Raw genomic sequence first — 18,903 nt, forward strand, 5'->3', positions numbered from 1 at the left:
ATCTATGGGAGCTTCTCCATGTCCTTCCTGGGAAGTGCTCCAGCAAAGCTGGGGCTGCATGGAATGATAGTCCTATAATTTAAGTTGCTCAGAGCAAGGCAGGGGGAGGGGTGCGTGGATATTCCTCATTCAATATGGAAGACAACATCAGGCCTACAGATGATACCCAGAATGCTTGAGCGTGGGGAGAAATCCTGTGATTTTTCAGAGACAGCGTAATCAACCAACACCAGACAGGATGGTTTGAAAACATAGAGGATATTTATTTCTTAGGAAGGTCCACCACAGCTGGCAGGCACTGCTTCTCCTGCCTCATGGATTCCTCTCTCCTAGTCTGAGAAATCCCCACTGTGCCTGGAAGGGCCCTTGGGGAGAATCTCCACACTCCAGAGCCTTAAGGAAATGACAAACATCCTCTTCCTCACAAAGACACACATATAAAATAAATAGATATATATATATAAAAGAGGCCATCCATGCCCCTCTCGTCCAGCTGCCGGGCGGCTTGAGAGAGCGGGCTGCATGGCCACACGCCCCTTCTTCCAGCCAGGAACACCAGAGGATACATGGTCTGGAGAATGATGAACCAAGAATAAGCCCCAGCTTCAGAAGGAGGACGGCCAGGGTCCTCTCCCTGGAGCCCAGCTGGGCGGAAGTGAGGGAAGGATGGGAACAAATAAATAAATAAGTAAATAAATAAATAAATAGAACTCAATGTGATCCCAGAGGTCCAAGGGTTTGAGTTGGAGGCTCACAGCCCTTGGGGCCTGTTTTTTCAGGAAAAAAAAAAACAAAAACAAAAAACAGCACAGCCGTGACAGGCAGAAAGACGAGCAGAGGAAACAAAAACCCAAAACAACACCCCACCCAGCCTCCAGAAACCAGTCTCAAACCAGCTGGAGTGGGAAGAGAAGCAGGGGAAGGGGAGGCTGAGCTCCCAGTGGCTGTGCCAAGCGAGCTCTCTGGCCCCAAGACTGGGGACCCTCCCCTTTCTGCACTCTCTGGGCTCAGCATGGCCTCCCAAATGCCTTTTATCCAGACCATCTCCATGAAAGGAAACTGTGGCTGCCTCCAGGATAGGCTCTTCCCTAGGGCAATTGAGACTGGCCTTCTATCTTAGTGGCTTTCATGACTAGCGCATCCTCCGATCAGCCCAGAGAAGTCCCATGTGACTGCAAATAATTCAAAAAACGCAGCCCTGGTGTCTCCCCACTGCTCCATTTGGCTGTGAGTGTCCCTGCTCCCACCAGCGGAAGGCACCCTCTCTGAAACCTTCAGGCTGAAAGGGAGATGGTGTCAGACAGAAGCAGTGAAAAGAAGGGACAGTTAGGGGCCAAACAGGTCACGTGACAGACCCCAAGGGACTCAGGAGCCCCGGGCCCTCCTGGAGATGCCTGTGGCCAGTGCAATCCGGAGAGCATGAGGTGGGAGGTGGCCGCTCAGCTGGGCAGCAGCACATGCTCCAGGAGGTAGGTGAGCGAGTCCCAGTGCTTCCAGAGTAGGAAGAGGACGAGGAGCAGGAGGGCTGTGCTGGTGATCCGGAGGCGCGTCTTCATGAGGGGCGTGATGAAGTTGGCAATGGTGGACACAAACACCAGCAGCACAGCCATGAGTGCCAGGATCACATTGATGAACTTGCCCAGCAGAGCACGCGCATTGGCGTTCTCCACACCTTCTAACTGCACCACCTGCTGCTGCTGCTGCTGCAGCTCCAGCTTGGTGACTCGGGTCAGGCAGGACTCCACGGCCTCCTGCGGGGGACAGAGGGTAGTATGTGGGAGCTCAGGGTGGGTGAGATCCTAGACTGAGTGAGCCCAGTTCACCTGTGCTGATTCCAATAGGGCTTGAGTGTGACTTCCAGGGGAGGCTTGGTTTCTGCATGGCAACGTTAGGGTGGTGAACTTTTAAAGTGTGTGTGTGTGTGTGTGTGTCGCTGCTGTAAAGAAATAAGTCACTTGTGGTATTGTTGGACTATGAGTTAGATCCTGTGAGAAGAAGTCTGACCCCCAAATCTCTCTGCCTCGCCACGTGACAGTCCCTGCCCTGGGGAGGTTATAGCTGTGAGGTCCTTACCAGCTCTAAGGAGAGGATGACTCCACACTCCAGTGAGAGCTGGGCAGACCTTTTTTTTTACAAGTTATCCAACCTCGTGCATCTTGCTACAGCAAAGAATAGACTAATTCGCTGCTGTACTGAGAGGTGGTAACATATGGCCCCTCTGCAAGGCACAGGCTGAGCAGCTGAGCAGCTGAGCAGCTGCGACTGGAAACGGAACTCTTTAATGATGGCTATTTGAGGAGGATCCAAGGGAATGGAACTCCTGCCTATTGATCCCAGCTCCATACTGAGGCAAGGAAATGGCTGGAAATAACAGTTATTCATTTGTAAACCTGTCACGGAAGATGTGACAAATGAAGGTGGCCTTTACCCACTGGTTTGCACATACTTGGGCAAAGACTTACCTTGCTCTTATCTCCATCCCACAAACACTCCCCTCTTTGGCTTCCTGTACCTATTGGCCCCATGGATATGCCTCTGCTCATCGTGTCCCATGTGATATGTCCACCCAACACTGTCACCTGTACCCTGTGCCTATGGATAGGGCAGTTGCTGTTGGCTCTGTCAGCATACCGGGACCTCCCCAGGGTGGCACTGTCCATACCTGGATATCCCGGGCCCTCTCATAGGACTGATAGGCCACCTTCTCCTCCATGCTGGCCAGCTCCTGCTTTAGATTGGTCATCTCATTTTGGTGAAGCTCAGTCAGGTCGTTCAGCTGCTCCTCCAGCCGCTCATACCTGGGAGAAAAAGAGAAGGTAACACCATTTCTTTGCTACTACGCTGTCCTCTCCCCAGGACCAAGGCGCCACTCAGCAGCGACATGCAGCCCACTCAAGTGTCCAGTCCTGCTCTTGTCTTAGCCCCTGTGACAGCATAGCATTTCTCTATGCTATATTTCTCTGTGCCAGCCCTGTGCTAAGCACTGACTGCATTGCCTCAGAGGATTGTCACACAGCCTCATGAGACAGGAGGATGTCGCCCGTATTGACAAGTGGGAGAATGAGACAGAGTCTAGGGAACCTGTCCGGGACCTCATAGCTCTTGTCAGGAGTTCAGGACTAAGTGACTTCAACCCGGGTTCTTAACTGGCTAAGATGATCCCTGGGTAGCAGAGATCCTGAGGTATAGAGGACGTGACCCCTGCTCTGAAAAGCACCAAGTATCAAAAGATGACTCTAAAGTGAGGGTGGCTAGTTTTTCGGTGGGGCTCCCCTCACTTTTACAAGCCATCATCTAGAAAGAAGAAGTGGTAAGAGCAAGGTCCCCCAAATCCCAGAGAGGGAGGAGGTAGGAGAGGACCAGACACCAGTCCATTCGTGACCTCAGGAGTCTGAGGCATTCCAACTGTCCACGACACGTATCTATCTCCATTTTGCATTTAGATGTGGACTTCTTCAGTCTTTTCTTTTTTTAAAAACAGGGTTACAATGTAGGTCTAGCTGGCCTAGATCTTGCTGTATAGACCAAGCTGGCCTTAGTTCACAGAGGCCTGGGTCTGGGATTAAAGGCATGCACCATCACACGTAGCTGGCTCATACACTCTTATGAAGTCAGAGCTACCCTCACTTCATGGCAGGGAAACCAGGTCCAGAGTGCTAGCTGCTCATCTGAGGTACTAAAAGCAAGACCTAGGATTTAAACCCAAGAAGCTGCCCCCAAGGTCTGTTCTTTCTGAACAACAGACTCTCTCCAGAGAAGCCTAACTATGGTGCTGGCCTTAGAACACCCCAAAGCATCCTGAGACCAATAGAACCTTCCTTCCAGAGGTCTGGTGCCCCTCTCTTCCTTTCTGGAGAAAGCTCCTCAGAGGCTCCTCTTGGCATTGCTGAACCCTTCTGGACGCTTCTCCAGTGGCCTCCAGAGCTCAGAGCAGCTTCCCTACTTCCCACTGGGCCCACACACAGCTGTGAAGCCAGGAGGTACCCACCTATAGCGCTCTTCTTGCAGACACTGGGTCATGTAGGTGTAGTCCCTCTGCAGCTGAGTCTTCAAGTCCTCCATGGAGTCCTCCAGGTGTGACTGGCCCTCCTTTATCTCTCGTAGCTCCTCTAGCAGAGTGTCCAGGTTCCCAGGGGCACCATAAAGAGTGTTGGATCTAGGGCTCCCCAGTGCGCCTCCTGGCCCAGCCCCAGAGTTGCTACCTGCCCCAGCTGAGCTGGCACTGGCGCTGGAGCATTCGTCGTCACTGCCGTACTTGGGGCTGGACACCAGTGTGGCACTGCCACTCAGCGCCCGGGCTGCCTCTTCAGGGGGTCCATCCTCCATAGGGTCCTTCAGGTGGGCGATGTTGTCGGCACTGCCGAACTTGTTGCGAATGAGGCTGGCGAACTCCCGGGGCTTGGACACCACTGCAGTGTGGGTGGCTTGCGAGAGGCCTGAGAGACTACCCTTGACACCCTCCACCACGCCGCCTCCGAAACCACTGATGCCGGCACGCATGTTGGCGCCCACGTCCTTCAGCCCTTGCTGCATATCGCGTAGCACATCCTTGGGCTGCCGCGAGGGCCCATTCTGCTCGATCTCCTTCAGGCGCCGACGGTAGTGCTCCAGCTTCTTGTGCAGCTGGGCGATGGTCTGGGCCGACTTCTGGTTCTTTTTTTCAAACACCTGCTTGATGCGCGACACCTGCTGCTTGTCCGCATTGTTGGCCAGCTTCAGGTACTCCGCCACGTTATCGTCGCGCGCCTCCTGCTCGATCTTGATCTGCTCAGTGATCTTCAGGATCTTTTGGTGCAGGTGGTCAATAGCAGCCTTAGTCCGCTGGGGGTCCGGCGCTCCTTCTGGCACATCCAGGCTGATGGGTCCATCAGTGTCACCATGGCCAGGGCCAGAGGGGAGGCTTAGAGCCACAAGATCTCCCTTGTCACCCTGGGAAGGAGGCAAGCACAAATAAATCATGAGACATGGGAAGGGTCTAGGCAGGATTCTCCACACAGCCCAGGACACCTCTGGGTGTGGCTTCTCCACCCAGGCAGTACATGCAGGGTGAAGTATAACTTCAGTGGGAGAGACTAAAGCTCTACAGCAGGCCCCCATTGCGTGTGGCATGCCAGCATGACCTTTATAAGTTTTTTCTCTGAAATGAAGTCTAAGAAGATCAGAGTGTTCTAGCTAGTGACTTGGGGACACAGAGCTACAAGAAGATAGAACCTCTTGTCCTGTGACCAGAGATGGAATGAGCCATCTCTTTGGATTCTCCTAATTAGTAGACTCCTGCCTTAAGTATTCTTCTCCTTCAGAGCCATGAAAGCCTGCATGCCTTCCAGCCCTTGTACCGTTTCTTTTACTAACAACCTGCATGGGTCTGTGGCCCTGTGGACAATCGAAGGCAGCAGAAATCTCTGATTCATGATGGTGGGAATACTTGACTTCTCCCAGTCTCTCAGAGAAACAAGTACTGGGAGAAGAGAGTATGCCCACCCACCCTGCTGGGCAGCTCCTTGAAGTGTAAAGACCCACAAGCCATGAGAGGCTCTCCAGGAGGCTGGAAGAGTGGAGAAGGGGAGAATGTGCAAGAAGGAAGCCAAGACCCTCCCCTCCCCACCAAATAGGCAGGCTTCCTGAAGTACAGCAGTGTGGCTCAAACCCAGAGGAACAAGAGGAGAAACCGGAAAAAGAATAAGGGGGAAGGAGAGAGCAGAAGGAGAGGGCAGAGAAAATATGAACGCAGGGTAGACGCGTGGGAAGGCTGGGAACCTACTAGCCTACTAGAATCATATTTTAACTTCAGACACCGAGGTATCTGAAGCTGAGTCCTGATACCTTATCACTATGAGGAAGGGAAGCTGAGTCCAATCACTGAAGGGCAGGGCTAAGGTGAATTCCATGCTGGGAAAAGGATGAACTGGAAACAGCCAGAGCTACATCTAACTACAGGCCAAAGTTATTGGAAAACATCACACATCACAACCGTCTAACTACAGGCCAAAGTTATTGGAAAACATCACATATCACAACAGTCTAACTACAGGCCAAAGTTATTGGAAAACATTAGATATCACAACCGTGCTGGCATACTCAGGAGGCAGGGAGGGGAACCTCTTAGGCTTTCTCAAGTCATGGATCCCCTAAGGATGCTAAGAGGACAATCTTTGGAAGTAAGGGCTTTCCTCCTGCTTGGCTTTGGGTGTCCCTTTATGTCCCCTTACCCTTCCAGCAGGTGTTTCTGCCTGAGGATTCTTCTCAAGATTCTGGCCTTTGAAACCCAACTTGTGTCTTTCCAGAGCAATCCATCCCAAGGTCTGTCTAACCTTGCTGGACTTAACCCTCCCGCACCCGTCACCCCTTGCTGCCATCCCTGTCTTTGCCTGTATAATGGGTGGAATCATACCAGCTTTCATGGGAGAGTTACATGGATGGTGTCCCCTAAGTTCTCTATGTAGCACATGACTCTCCAAGAACTTGGCCTTACCGAAGATGGCCGACCCCCTTATCCTCCTCCAGGGCAAAGGCTAGGCAGGCGATAAGCATTGATGGCAATGTATTGGCACCCTGGATGCTGCCATTCACTCTTTGTGAATAGGGATGGTGGACAGACCAGATGAGAAAGGCTGTGGAGTGTGGGGAAGTAGGGGGAGAAGCTGCAGGGCTGGCTTTGCCTGCTGGGTTCTTCCTGGGTACCCCTTGACATTTACCTGGTTTCCACAGAGAACTCAAAGTGGATGCTGTATGGTGCCCAGAAATGAGGCTAGACACTCTTTTTTGTTTGTTTGTTTTGTTTTCTGTGTTTGTTTTTGAGTTAGCCCTCTAACTCAGAGATCTACTTGCCTCTGCCTCTGTGGTGCTGGGATTAAAGACATGCACCATCATCTCCTAGTGAGACAAGACATTGCTGAGTCCTGAGGTAGCAGAAGACTGTGGCTGTCTGGCCCGCTCCTCTGACCCCAGGCACGGGCGCTCTGGTTCTCTTTCCCTAGATGGCTCTTCTTACTGAAGTCTAGACTTTGGCTGAAGCTCCAGCTCCCTTGAGCTCCCAATGCCTGCCCCCTGCTGGTGTGTCTAAGCCTCAGTATCTACACCATTCTCCTCAAGGAGCCGTCTAAGGAAGGTAGGCACTCTTTGTGGCCTCCTTTTTCCAAGTCCCTTTGTTTTAGTGGTATTTGAGACAGAGTTTCACCCTGTAACCTAGGGTGGTTTGGAACCTACTATGAAGTCTGGCCTCCATGGTGCAGGCAGTATAGAGATCAGTCACTGCAAAGACCCCTTTAACACTGAAGGGAGACAGGGCAAGGGGTAGAGAGAGCTAAGGATCTGGTAGACAGATGCAAAGGCACAAAGAAGGATATACATATGTATACGTATACGTATATGTATACATCAGGGCATTGGATCCCATTGCAGATGGCTGTGAGCCACCATATGGTTGCTGGGAATTGAACTCAGGGCCTCTGAAAGAGCAGCTCAGTGCTCTTAACCACTGAGCCAACTCTCCAGCCACAAAGAATCATATTTTAACAAGGAAAGGAATGTTAGGAAGGGAAAAGAAGAGAGTTTTTCAAGTGATGAAAAAGCACATGGATAGGATTTGCCATAGAAGGATGCAGTAGGGCTGGGATGTGGCTCAGCACTTGCCCAGGATCTTGGGTTCAAATCCCAGCACCTAAAAAAGGGGGATGGGGTTAACCTGGAGCCTAGTGGTTAAGAGCACTTGTTGCTCTTGCCAGAGACTTAAGTTTGGTTCCCAGCACCTACATGATGGTTCACAACCACTGCAACCCCTCTTCTAGGGGATCTGATGTCCTCTTCTGACTTCTGGGTGCACCAGGTGTACATGTATCCATACACACATGTAGGAAAACATTCACTACAGAAAATAAAAATAAAATCTATTTTTAAAAAAATAGCAACCGGATAGGATACAAATCTATGTGGGGCAATGGAACAGGCCCGGGTTTGCAGTCTGAAACCAGTTTGGAACCTTGGTCAGACATGTTCCTCTGTAAGTACCATTACCTGAGACTTGCTTTTCTCACCTGGAAGAAGCAGGCTCGGGGGGTGGGGGGGGTGGATTCTACTTACTGCAAGGGGTTCTCAGAGGATAAAATGAGATACTGAGTAAAAGGAGTAAGGCAATTAGTTAAAAATAAATACAGATCTCCCAGCAGCCTCAGTGGAAACTGCAGACCCAGGATGTGGACCAGCCCTGAATAAGAATTAGTGTATCTCTGGTCTCTTATCAGAGGAGCTTCTTTGTGTGGCAGACAGAGATTAATACAGAGGCCACAACTGGCCAATAAGAAGCTATGGAACACCCAGGTCTAAAACAGCTCCTCAGTGGGGCATCTATACCACTCCCCCAACCTCAAAGGCTCAGAGAGAATTCTGGAAGAGGGAGTGGGAAGTAAGAGCCACAGGTAGTGGACATCTGCAGAGAAACATTATCTGCTGGACACCACAGGACCATGGTGCGCATGAACTCACTGGCTGTGACATCATGCACAGGACCTGTGTAGACATGATGAAGCCAGCCAATGTCCCAGCATGTCTGGGGGAGGGGTTCATGACATCCTGCCCCTAACTGAGAGATTATTGACAATTGAGTTGCTGGATGAAAGGGTATATGTGTTCTTCAGGATGTGGCCCTGGGAAGGCTCCCTATGGTAGATAGTCTTCCCTCCACACAACAGTAAGGGGCTCAGTGTATTTTAAGAAAGGAGAGAGAGTACATGTTGCTGGTAAGAAGGTGAGATGGTAGAGCCAATGGAGGGATACAGTATGATCTGTCCTCACCAAGTTCAATACAGAATTATTTCTTAACTGTCCAATTCAACTCTGAGGTGTGTCCCTGTTCTAGTTTGCTTTCTGCTGCTGTGATAAATACTATGACCAAAAGCAATGTGGGGAAAAAAGTGTTTATTTCACCTTACAGGTTTCAGTCCATCACAGAGGGAAGTCATGGCAGGAGCTTGAAGCAGAAACCAATGGGGGAATACTACTTTCAAAATACAAGAGCCTTTGGCCTGCTTGGCTTATATAGCCTAGGCCCGCCAGGCCCACAACGGGCTGGGTGCTCCTACACCAATTAGCAATTAAGAAAATACCTCAGCCAGGCAGTGGTGGCTCATGCCTTTAATCCCAATACTTAGAATGCAGAGACAGGCAAATGTGGGACCGCCACATCCTTGTCAACAGAGAAAGTTCCAAGACAGCCAGAGCTAGACAGAGAAACCCTGTTTCAAAAAACAAACAAACAAACAAACAAAAACAAAAACAAAAAACAAAAAAACAAAACAAAAAACCCAGGCCCCCCCCAAAAAAAACCAACACAAACAAATAAACACTTCTCAAAAACATGAGCACAGGCTAATCTGACCTGGGCAATTCCTCAATTGAGGTTTTCTCTTCCCAGAGGACACCGGGCTGTGTCAAGTTGACAGCTGAAGCTAACTATGGCAATACCAAAAGGAATTGAAAATAGTATCCAAATAGACACTGGTACAAGTTCACACTTCACAATAGCCAAAGGATAGGCACAACTCAGAGATGGCATTTAACCCAATGAATGGGCTAGCGAAGTCAGACAGTCCATATAATGGACTATTGTTTGGCCACAACAAGAAAGGACATACTGATAATGCCAGAACATAGTTTCCTAAGTAGAGGCTACATGCTGAATGGTTCCACTCTGTGAGATTTCCAGAGTGCTAAATCTACAGAGACAGAGACAACAGATTAGTAGTTGCCAAGGGCTGAGGGAGCGAAGGAATAGGAAATGGGTGCCTAATGGGCATGGGGTCTCCCTGGGGATTAAGAGATGATCTGGAAGAAGGAGGAGGTAAAGCTGAGCAGCACAAGCACGGAAGGGCAGAACCCAACCATCGCAGGGTAGCCGCAGGAGAGTGTCTTGATCATGATCTGCCTCATGATCAGCAGAGAAGAATCCTGCCAGAGCACACCTCTCTTGCACTGAGACAGTAACAGCTCAGTGACTCAGTGCCTGTCATCAGCAGGTGGAAACTCCAGGCCCCCAGCTTGGAGGAAGGCCTGGCTGCAAAGACAGCTCCTCTGTCCAAATGGTGCAGAGCCTTACTCAGCTCATTCTGACAGCTACCAGAACCGCATCTGGAACTGAAGTCCCTATGGCATGGTCCCCTTACCCTACTTGCCCGATTGAGAAAGGCTGGTCCACTCTGTGGCTACTTGACTTGGGATGAATATCCATGAATAGGCTGAGCAGACTCTAAGGCAAGATCTGGCAAGGCAGATGCTAGGCAATGGGGAATCCATGACATGGTCCTACTTAGAGAGTTTACTAGCCAGGGCTGCAGCTATCCTGAAGTTTAAGACACCCTGATGATGGTTCTGGAGTGATTTCTGAGTCTCTGGGGCCAGTTCTTCCTGTTTCTATCTTGGCTCATGAATAACTGGGCATCCCGTCTCCATAGCTTTGGGACTGCTACAGACCTGTCTTCCTATCCTGCTTCAGCAATAGAAACTGAAACTGGATTAGGTACACTGCCAAATTACAGAGGCTGCTGGCTCAGGGCTTCCCCAGCCTTGGCTCCCATTACCCCTGGGGTTCTCGCCTCCTCCTGGGCCTGAGTTCAGTGTCCTGCATTAACCTGGCCATTGGACATTTGCCCTCCCTACTGCATAATAGCCCAGCATCCTGGAAGAATAGCAGACAAATGGGAGACACTATCAGCTAGCCTAAGTCATGCTTCAGCAAGGGAGAGAAAGGTAGAAGCTATGTGAATTCTCTTTTTCTTTCTTTAGCAACATATGTACATGGGCCATAGAGATATCCACTGCTTGTGGGGCGCTCACGCTTCTGTGCTTGTGCTCCCAAGGAGACCGAGGACCTTCTACCACCTTGGGGCAGGAAGCCCAGGGTACCGTACCCACAGTGGGCTGGCATGTCTAGTTAGAAAGACAACAGTAAGGTTACTCTTAGGAGGAGGAGGAGGAGGAGGAGGAGGAAGAGGAGGAGGAGGGAGAGGAGGAGGAAGAGGAGGAGGAGGAGGAGGAAGAAGAAGAAGAAAGAAACAGGTCTTTTGGTCTCCTGGTTTTCTCTTTAGTGAAGTGTTTACTCTGATCTGTCTATGTGCTTGGCCACACAGGTGGGACCATGCAGAATGCTGCTCCTGAGGGCGGGGTCTGGCTTCCACTGCATCAGAGCTCAATGAGTGAGTGTGCAGGTTAGAGGTGGGGGGAGTCTGTCAGGACTGGTGACTCAACAGCAACTCAGCAGAGATGCTCTGACCAGCTCACTACTGTCCTGGAGAGACTCTGATTCTATCAACTCTTTTTGGGATAGGAAACACTGATTTACTTTACTTTACTTTTTTAAAATTAAGTCCCTCTGGGGGGTAAATCCAGATCAAGATGGAGAGGAAAATCCATGGCCAGCTGAAATCCTCCAGCCTCAAAGAGGCAGTTTGGCCAATGGGAAAACTGTGGGGGCAGAAGGGAAGTCTCCTCCATCCCCAGGACCTGCTCCAATGCAGCAGGAGTTACCGTGCCAGACTGGGGGCTCTCTCTTCCTGGTGGGAACACATGGGGCCCATGGAAATGTTAGCTCCAGCTTTGGATGAGTCATCATACTGATCCAAGCACTTCCAGGCAGGCAAGAGGGAAATATGGGGGGAATACCCAGGAAGCTAAGGGCCCTTTCTCCAGAGGGTAGGGGGTCAGATGTCAGATACTCAATAGGCCACCCAAAGGGCATATGTCTATGTGGAGATCCAGGTGGAAAGATCCCCATAGCAATGGCTCTAGCCACATGAGGAGACAGAGTATGCCCCCAGTGGCTTTGTAAGCCCTTTATTGCTTCTACAGGGGGGATAATTGGGTACAGACTACACACAGATGAGGGAGCACGTTCCTATTTCATGCAGCACCCATCCACCCCAAGACCATGTGTAGCTACCTGCCTTTCATCAGTGTGCCTCCTGCACCGTGCCTCAGGCTTGCTCTGCCCCTAAGGACTACTCTCTGGGGCCAGTGGAGACTCTTCTCTCCCCTACACCTTTGCTTCTGACCCTGTTAGGGCTACTTCGTGGCTGCAGTCACAACTATGTCCTCCCTTCAGCCCTGGCCCTTCTGAGAACAAAGCTCCTTTGTCCACATAAATGCTCACTGTTCTCTTTCCATCACTGCAGAGGCACAGGCTCTTGGTGAGACGCTGGAGCTGCTCTTTTACTTCAGAGTCTCTTTAATTCTCCAGCAGTGAAATGCTAGGGACCTGAATTCTCTCTGGTCCATGGAGGTCAATGCTCTCCATTTCCTTCTCCCCGACACTCCTTCTGAACACAGAAGCAACCATGACTAGAAGCACCCTTTGCATTTAATTTCATGCCAGCTTCCCTGTATCCAGAGTTCTCTGTAACTGGGCAGGAGAGAAGCTAGTTCTGAGGAGCCCACAGAGGGAGTTTGCTGCTTGAAAAGCTCAAGAAATGGCTCTCCTTTATTCTATAGCCCTACTCCATCTACCATATCAAAGTCTTTCCTCCCCCCGACCCAGAGCCTCACCTGTGTGGATACTGTTTCCCAAAGCCGTGCTGGCGATGGGGTGCCAGGAGCTTTAAGGCCCCAGCTGTCTGAGGACAGTGCCAGGCTCCCAGAGTCACAGTCCCTGGGCAACATGGGGCTGGCTGTTGGGAGCCGGGGTCTTCGAGCAGATGTGCCAGAACTCCCAGCCTCTGAAGCCGCCATCTCCAGTCTGAGTGAGGCCCAGCCAGGGATTAGAGGCGGATTGCTCTAGATTTTCTCCTCCCCCAGGGCACATGGCTGTTCTTTCCCATCTGGCAGGATATATGGAGGCCTATCGAGCCACAGGATGATTAGGGACCTCTCCCCAGCCCAGTGAGTAGGAAGATGTCATAGTGCGGCTGGCTGGGCGGTGTGCAGGGGGTGGGAAGCCACATGGAAATATAGGACAAGTGACAGTTCACCCACCAGACAGGCACTGGCCAGTTCCTCTCATGCCCAAAAATGTACTCAGTGATCAGTAACCCTCCCGCAGAAGCTCGACTGACCAGCCCCTCACTTTAGGGCATTATGGAAGTGAGTCTCCCAGAAAGGGTCCCACTCAGAGCCTCCTCTTTCCTTGTTCAGTGACTTAGGGCATGGCCACTTCCACCCAGATTCCCCAGTAATGGCCTGGAGGAGTCAGCCAGCCTCAATAAGGAAATTCCTCTGTTCTGGGACTTAGTCCCAGGAACCCATTCTGCTCTGGACACCACCGTATCTACCTCCGGGCTTCTACTTCCTACCCTCTGCTTTCTGCTCCCCTGCACTGCCCAGGCAGACACCACCCAAGATACAACAAAGATGGCCAACTCACGGCAGTCTCTTTCTCCCTGGACTTCATCTGTACAGTCCCAGTAGGAAATCCTATTGGTCAGCAGAGGGGGCCAGAGGGCCACCGTTGAGGAAGGAGATGCGGAGCCTGCAGAGCCTGTCTCTCCAAGTAGCTTCCCGAGGCAGAATACCCATTCAGAGACTCTGCACGCATCTGAGCCTCAAGAAGCACATGGGGCTTAAATACTGAGGGCCAATGTGGATCATACTGATGCAGCAGTCCCAAGTTCAAGAAGGTTCCAAGAGATAAGAAGGGCAGAGTGCTATCTCTAGGAGCCAGGGCCAAGGTTTGCAGCCAAAATCACCGAGACCAGGAATCCCCCACCCAGGGTCTTGGAAACTATACAAACACGTGTCAGCTGATGACTTACGCTTTGTGAGGAGGCTGGTAAGGCACATCACACAGGTCTCCATGTCTGGAGCCATGTCTAACCTATGAGGTCTGGGAAAACGCCTAGCAGCTCCTACTTTCATAAATAATTCCCCCTTGTGTTTTGACAAGCACTTTTCCTTTTGTGTAATGGTTATTAATAAAACGTTTTTTGCTGTCCCTACTAATCTAAAGGAAGGAAAGGAGTAGACCTTCTGTTTATCTGGGCCCCTTCCTGTGGCCATCGCTCCCTTGACAAGGACAGCGTAGGGTGACGGCTGACTATCTCAGTGAGCTGGAATGTAAGTTCTCTGCAGCAGACCCATCCCAGGTGGGAACAAGTATGACTTGAAATCCTAACCCCAACACAGCCCTTCCCTGCCCCTGACTTTTGAACCTCACCAAGTTAGGATTTTTAAAGTTAAAAAAAAAAAAATCTAAAGTATGCATGTGGGTGTATGGGAGTGCAGGTGCCTGTGGAAGCCAGCGGCTTGGGATTCCCTGAAGATGGAGTTGCAGGTGGTTATGAGCCACTGATGCAGGTGCTGGGTCCTTTGGAAGAACAAAATACTCTTAACCTCTAAGCTACCTCTTCAGCCCCAGAGCTAAGAATTTTAAAAATTATTTCTTTTATGTTTTGACATTATAATATAATTATACAATTTCCCCTTCCCTTTCCTCTCTCCAAACCTTCTCATATAACCATCCTTGCAAATTTCATTGTTCCATACATATAGGTATATATTTATTGGTCAAATTACTTTAAATTCACAGATTTAATGTACAATATAAAGTCTGCAGATGCTTGCTATTTCTCACTGGGCTCCTCCTGGTAAAGAGTTGAGTTTAGCCAGGCAGTGGTGGCACATGCCTTTAATCCCAGCACTTGGGAGGCAGAGTCAGGCAGATTTCTGAGTTCGAGGCCAACCTGGTCTACAGAGTGAGTTCCAGGACAGCCAGGACTACACAGAGAAACCCTGTCTCAAGAAACTTAAAAAAAAAAGAGTTGAGTTTACACTTGCGGTGTCGTGGTCAGGAGGGATACCTCATCTGTCCACGGGGGAGGTTGCGAGTATGAAGACTGACCAGGACAGTGTGTGAGTACACAGAAGTACCAGAGAACTAGACCACAGGGCAGCTTCCCCACAGGCGCGAGAGCTTATCCTGGACCACCTGGGATCCAGTGAGCCAGGCACGGGGCTGTACCAGGCTCAGAGTGCACACCAGCACAGGATTCCTTCTAGCCTTAAGGTCTTGGGCTTCCTGTGATGGCCTGGGAAAGTCCCATGTCCTCCAAGGCACACCCTCATCTGTCTTTTTCTAAACATCCCTTTCCTTTTTCTTTTTAAAAATTATATTTATTTCATTATCTATCTATCCATCCAGTGTGTGGGCACACAGGCCACAGCAGACACCTGGAGGACGACAGGATAGCTTGCTGCTGTTGGTGCTCTCCTTCCATAACTCGGGTGACCAAGCTCGGCAGCAGGTACTTTTACTTTACCCACTGATCCATCTCACTGGCCCATAGCCTGAGGAAGAGGAGGCAGCTGAAGTGAGCACAGGAGACCAGAAGTCAGGGAGGGCTAAGACCTGGAGTTCTCTCTCACCACCCCAACTTCTTTTTTACTGTGGAGCTGTCCTTGACTGGCAGGGCTTCCTCCCCTTCCTGATCCAGAAAGCTCAGAAGAGCAGAAAAGGGGTTTGGTTAGGATGCATGGCATTAAGATAGCCATGGGGAAAACTGCCCCCTAAAAGGACACCTCAGAGTCCTAGAGTCGCTTATCACAATGGTGGACAGGAAGAGGGAGGGAAGAGCTCAGGGGAAGAACCACTAGTCTCTAAGAGAAAAGGAACAAATAGGGATTAGTCAGTGTCAGCATGGCAGGCTGGTGGGCAGAGGCCCTTCTCTATGAGGGTGTCCTCGTCTCTGTCCGTGAGTGGAGACCCTCAGTCAACCATGGTGAGCTGCAGGAATCATGCGCAGGACCTTGTGTTTCAAGCTTGGTTTCACAGGTGATTCAGAACATAGGCTGAAAGCATCCACAGGTGCTATAGGTGTGAGTGTGTGTGCGTGCGTGCGTGCGTGTGTGTGTGTGTGTGTGTGTGTGTGTGTGTGTGTGTGTATATGCAAGGGCATGAGTTAAGGTGAATATGTCTATCAGGAAGATGTGTGCAGAATGGGCTCCGTGGATGTGAGTTAACTCTCCAGGAGCCTAGTTAGTGCTCGGGAGTCAGAATGTTTGACAAAGATCCTTACCCTGCTACCCACAAGCTGTACAAGTTATGCAGCCTGCAGGATGAGGCCAATGAACCAGAATGGGCACAGGCACGGGCATGGGCATGGACAGAGTGTGTAAGCTGGGTCTTAAAGGCTGTGCCTCAGCCTTGCTAGCTGCCGGTGGGACATGGAGCCTGACACACTTTGCTGAAACAGGTTATTAGAACCAAGTCCCCCTCACCACATGTGAATGTGTACACCCATGGACACATCACAGTTTCCCAAACAGTACCTTGATGACTTAGCCTGGGACAGAAAAATAGCCGTCATCTGAAGTGAAGCTGAGAGAGTGGCAGGGAGCCATGGGGCGAGCTGCCACGAGTGTTCAAGCGATGACTCTGAAAGCCCGTGAGCCACCAAGCAACTCTCATTGCAAAGAAAATGTGCTGCTGGGTAAACGGCACGCATACTTCCTAGTAAGTGCTGGCATCCCTCTCGGTCACCTCTTCTGTGCTCTCCGCTGAGGAAAAGGCAGCAACATGGCAGAAGCAGCTGCCACCATGGGTCTACAGGCCTAGGCAGAGGAGCTACAGCTGGAGGAGTCTGGCCTCAACTTAGCCACTCAGAGCTAAGTCTGGGGGCCACAGATGGGCTCACACTGTCCTGGAGCGGGAAGCTGGAAGGAGCCCAGCTCCTGGGCCCACACTCCTCTGCATGCCCCATAGGGCTCAGCTTCTCTCACACTGGCTTCTTCCTCATTTAGCTTCTCCTTACATATCATACTTCCTCTTCACTTAATTTTGATATCGGGCCCTTATTTCTTTAATATTTTTGTTTTTCTCTGCCTTGTTTTATTACTCTCTCCCTCTTTAAAAAAAATCATGCTATTTACTTTTTTTTCTCTCTTAAAAATATAAGAAATAGGGTTGGGCATAGCTCAGTGGTAGAGTCCTTGCTTGGCAGACAGGAAGCCCAGGGTTAGATTCCCTAGTACCACAGAACACAAATAAAATTGAAAACTCACTCAGGAGCATGCGCACGTTCTACAGGGGGGGAAGCCTGAGAACCGCTGAGAAGCAGGTACATTCAGTTCCTTAGAAATTCCTTAGAAGACAAGAGAATTCTGGGCTGCACATGGGTGGCAAGCAAAGCCCCAGAGAGGCTTCTTGGGAGGTTGGCAGCTTTCCTGATGCTCAGTGTGTCTCCCCTGGAAATGGGGGCCAGGGAAGCCATTACCCCTCACTTCCTCTCAGACCTAACCAGGTCACCATTGGGTACTGCTTTTCGCTGGGAAGACCAGAGATTGGTTTCTATTGTTCATTGTGAGCTGCAGCAATCAAGGAATCAAGGCAGGCGTGTACCCTAGGAGTGCGTGGAGAGAGACATAGCCCCAGGAGCTGTCGTGCATACACCATGAGACCTTTCAGCTGCTTTCGGGAAGGGAGGAGGCATCTCCTCCATTTGCGGGGCTTTTGTTGACCTAATGCCTCAGATACTGGGGTGTTGGGGCAGGATTGTCAGTCCTGGGCATGGGAACCCAGTCAGTGGAAACAACCATATACCTGGCTCATGGCTGGGCAAACTAAATTCACTTCTTTATGGTACTCTGCTCCCCAGAGTACCATCATACTGGGAACAGGACCTGAAGAAAGTGACCCAGAGGAAATGGTATCTACTCTGCACAATTTTTAGGACAATTTTTAGGTTGAATACCCTCTACTCAACCCCATTCGCTACAAATAATTGAGAACACTTTTTTTTTCCTAAAGCAGGGGATTGAAACACAATTCCTGTAGGCTCCCGCTGACTCAAGGGCTGATATGATTAAACAAGGAATGTACACAAAAGCACACTGCAAACTGTAGCATGCTGTTTGACTGACTGTGGGTACCAGCTTGTCCCGGGGCGTGCCTACAAGGCCAGTGAGTCCCCCAAAAGATAAGTAGACAGGAACAGGGCCCGGGTAACATTCGAAGTTGCCTTCTCAGGAGGCAAAGACACCTTATATAATGAAGTTAATATTACAGGGCACTTGTCTATCCAGGACAAGGCTCGCCTTTCCAGCCACCCTCAGGGAGGCCTCTTGATCACAGTGTCACTATGGATCTGACCTAGCATCTGCCGAACATGCTGAATTATTCACTAGCTATGGAGAGCAAGCCAGTTCTGGGGTATCAAGAAAGCTGTAAGGAAGAGAAAGGAATATACTGGAAACTAGACTGGCAGCTGGGGTCAGGGGGCAAGGGGACAGAGAGGACCTCTAGAATATTGGGGGAGCAAGGGCCACTAAGATATGCTTGATGATCTGTTTGTGACATCCTGGCACCTGTCCCTAGAGTAAAAGGAGAGGTGGGAGAAGGCCTTACGCTAACCTCGCCACTGTAGTGCAAGGAGAGCCCCCAATTCTCTGAGAATCCTCGAAGGGCTGTGGTGGTTTGTGTTCTGTATCTCTGTTTTTATTCCAGAGTCCTCTGCCCTGCAGGGATAAAGCCAGAAAGTACAAACTGCATTGAGAATAAGACAGAGAAGCAGGGATCAGGTTAATGCTACTGTATTTCCATTGCTTCACCTGGCACCGAGAGACCAGGGTCACGTTTCTCATCTCAGGGATGTGGCAGATGCAGGGAAGAGCATTCTCAGTGGCCGGGAGATGCGTGCCAACTCACATGACCCATGCCCACATCCCAGTGCTGGCTCCACACAGTCTGGAGCCCGATGACAGAGCTCTGCTTACTGCTGACTGTTACGAGCCCTGGCTGGGAGCTTACACCCAAACCCAGAGCACACCTCCTTGGGCATAGCATGGCTGAGGGAGCCAAGGCTGAGAGAAGTAGAGATGAAGCCTTGGCTAGAGTGTCCTACCTGTGTCTAGACTGGCATGATCTCAGCCCCATGGGCTATAGACAAAGAGCTCATCTCCCACAGGCCTTGGCCTGAGCTTAGCCACGGG

At 50.6% G+C, this 18,903-nt stretch overlaps 1 protein-coding gene across 5 annotated transcripts in view; it reads right to left on the bottom strand.

Annotated features, from left to right (window-relative positions):
• Window positions 1-239: 239 nt before the first annotated feature.
• The window catches only part of Tmcc2 (transmembrane and coiled-coil domain family 2), a 36,933-nt gene continuing 18,269 nt past the window's right edge, over window positions 240-18,903 (bottom strand). For 2 of the 5 annotated variants that reach the window (XM_031382206.1, XM_031382216.1), the window contains exons 3-5: window positions 3,989-4,929; window positions 2,663-2,798; window positions 240-1,751 (exon numbers count right to left, since the gene is read on the bottom strand). In XM_031382206.1, the coding sequence (XP_031238066.1) occupies window positions 1,440-1,751; window positions 2,663-2,798; window positions 3,989-4,929 (1,389 nt within the window). In that variant the 3' untranslated portion in view covers window positions 240-1,439. Of the gene's footprint in view, window positions 1,752-2,662; window positions 2,799-3,988; window positions 4,930-7,752; window positions 7,865-12,531; window positions 13,302-13,345; window positions 13,575-18,903 lie in introns of those variants that run through there. The other 3 variants (XM_031382221.1, XM_031382229.1, XM_031382236.1) reach the window with 3 other exon arrangements.

Source organism: Mastomys coucha, unplaced genomic scaffold (genome assembly GCF_008632895.1).
Source record: "Mastomys coucha isolate ucsf_1 unplaced genomic scaffold, UCSF_Mcou_1 pScaffold1, whole genome shotgun sequence".
Lineage (NCBI taxonomy): Eukaryota > Metazoa > Chordata > Mammalia > Rodentia > Muridae > Mastomys > Mastomys coucha.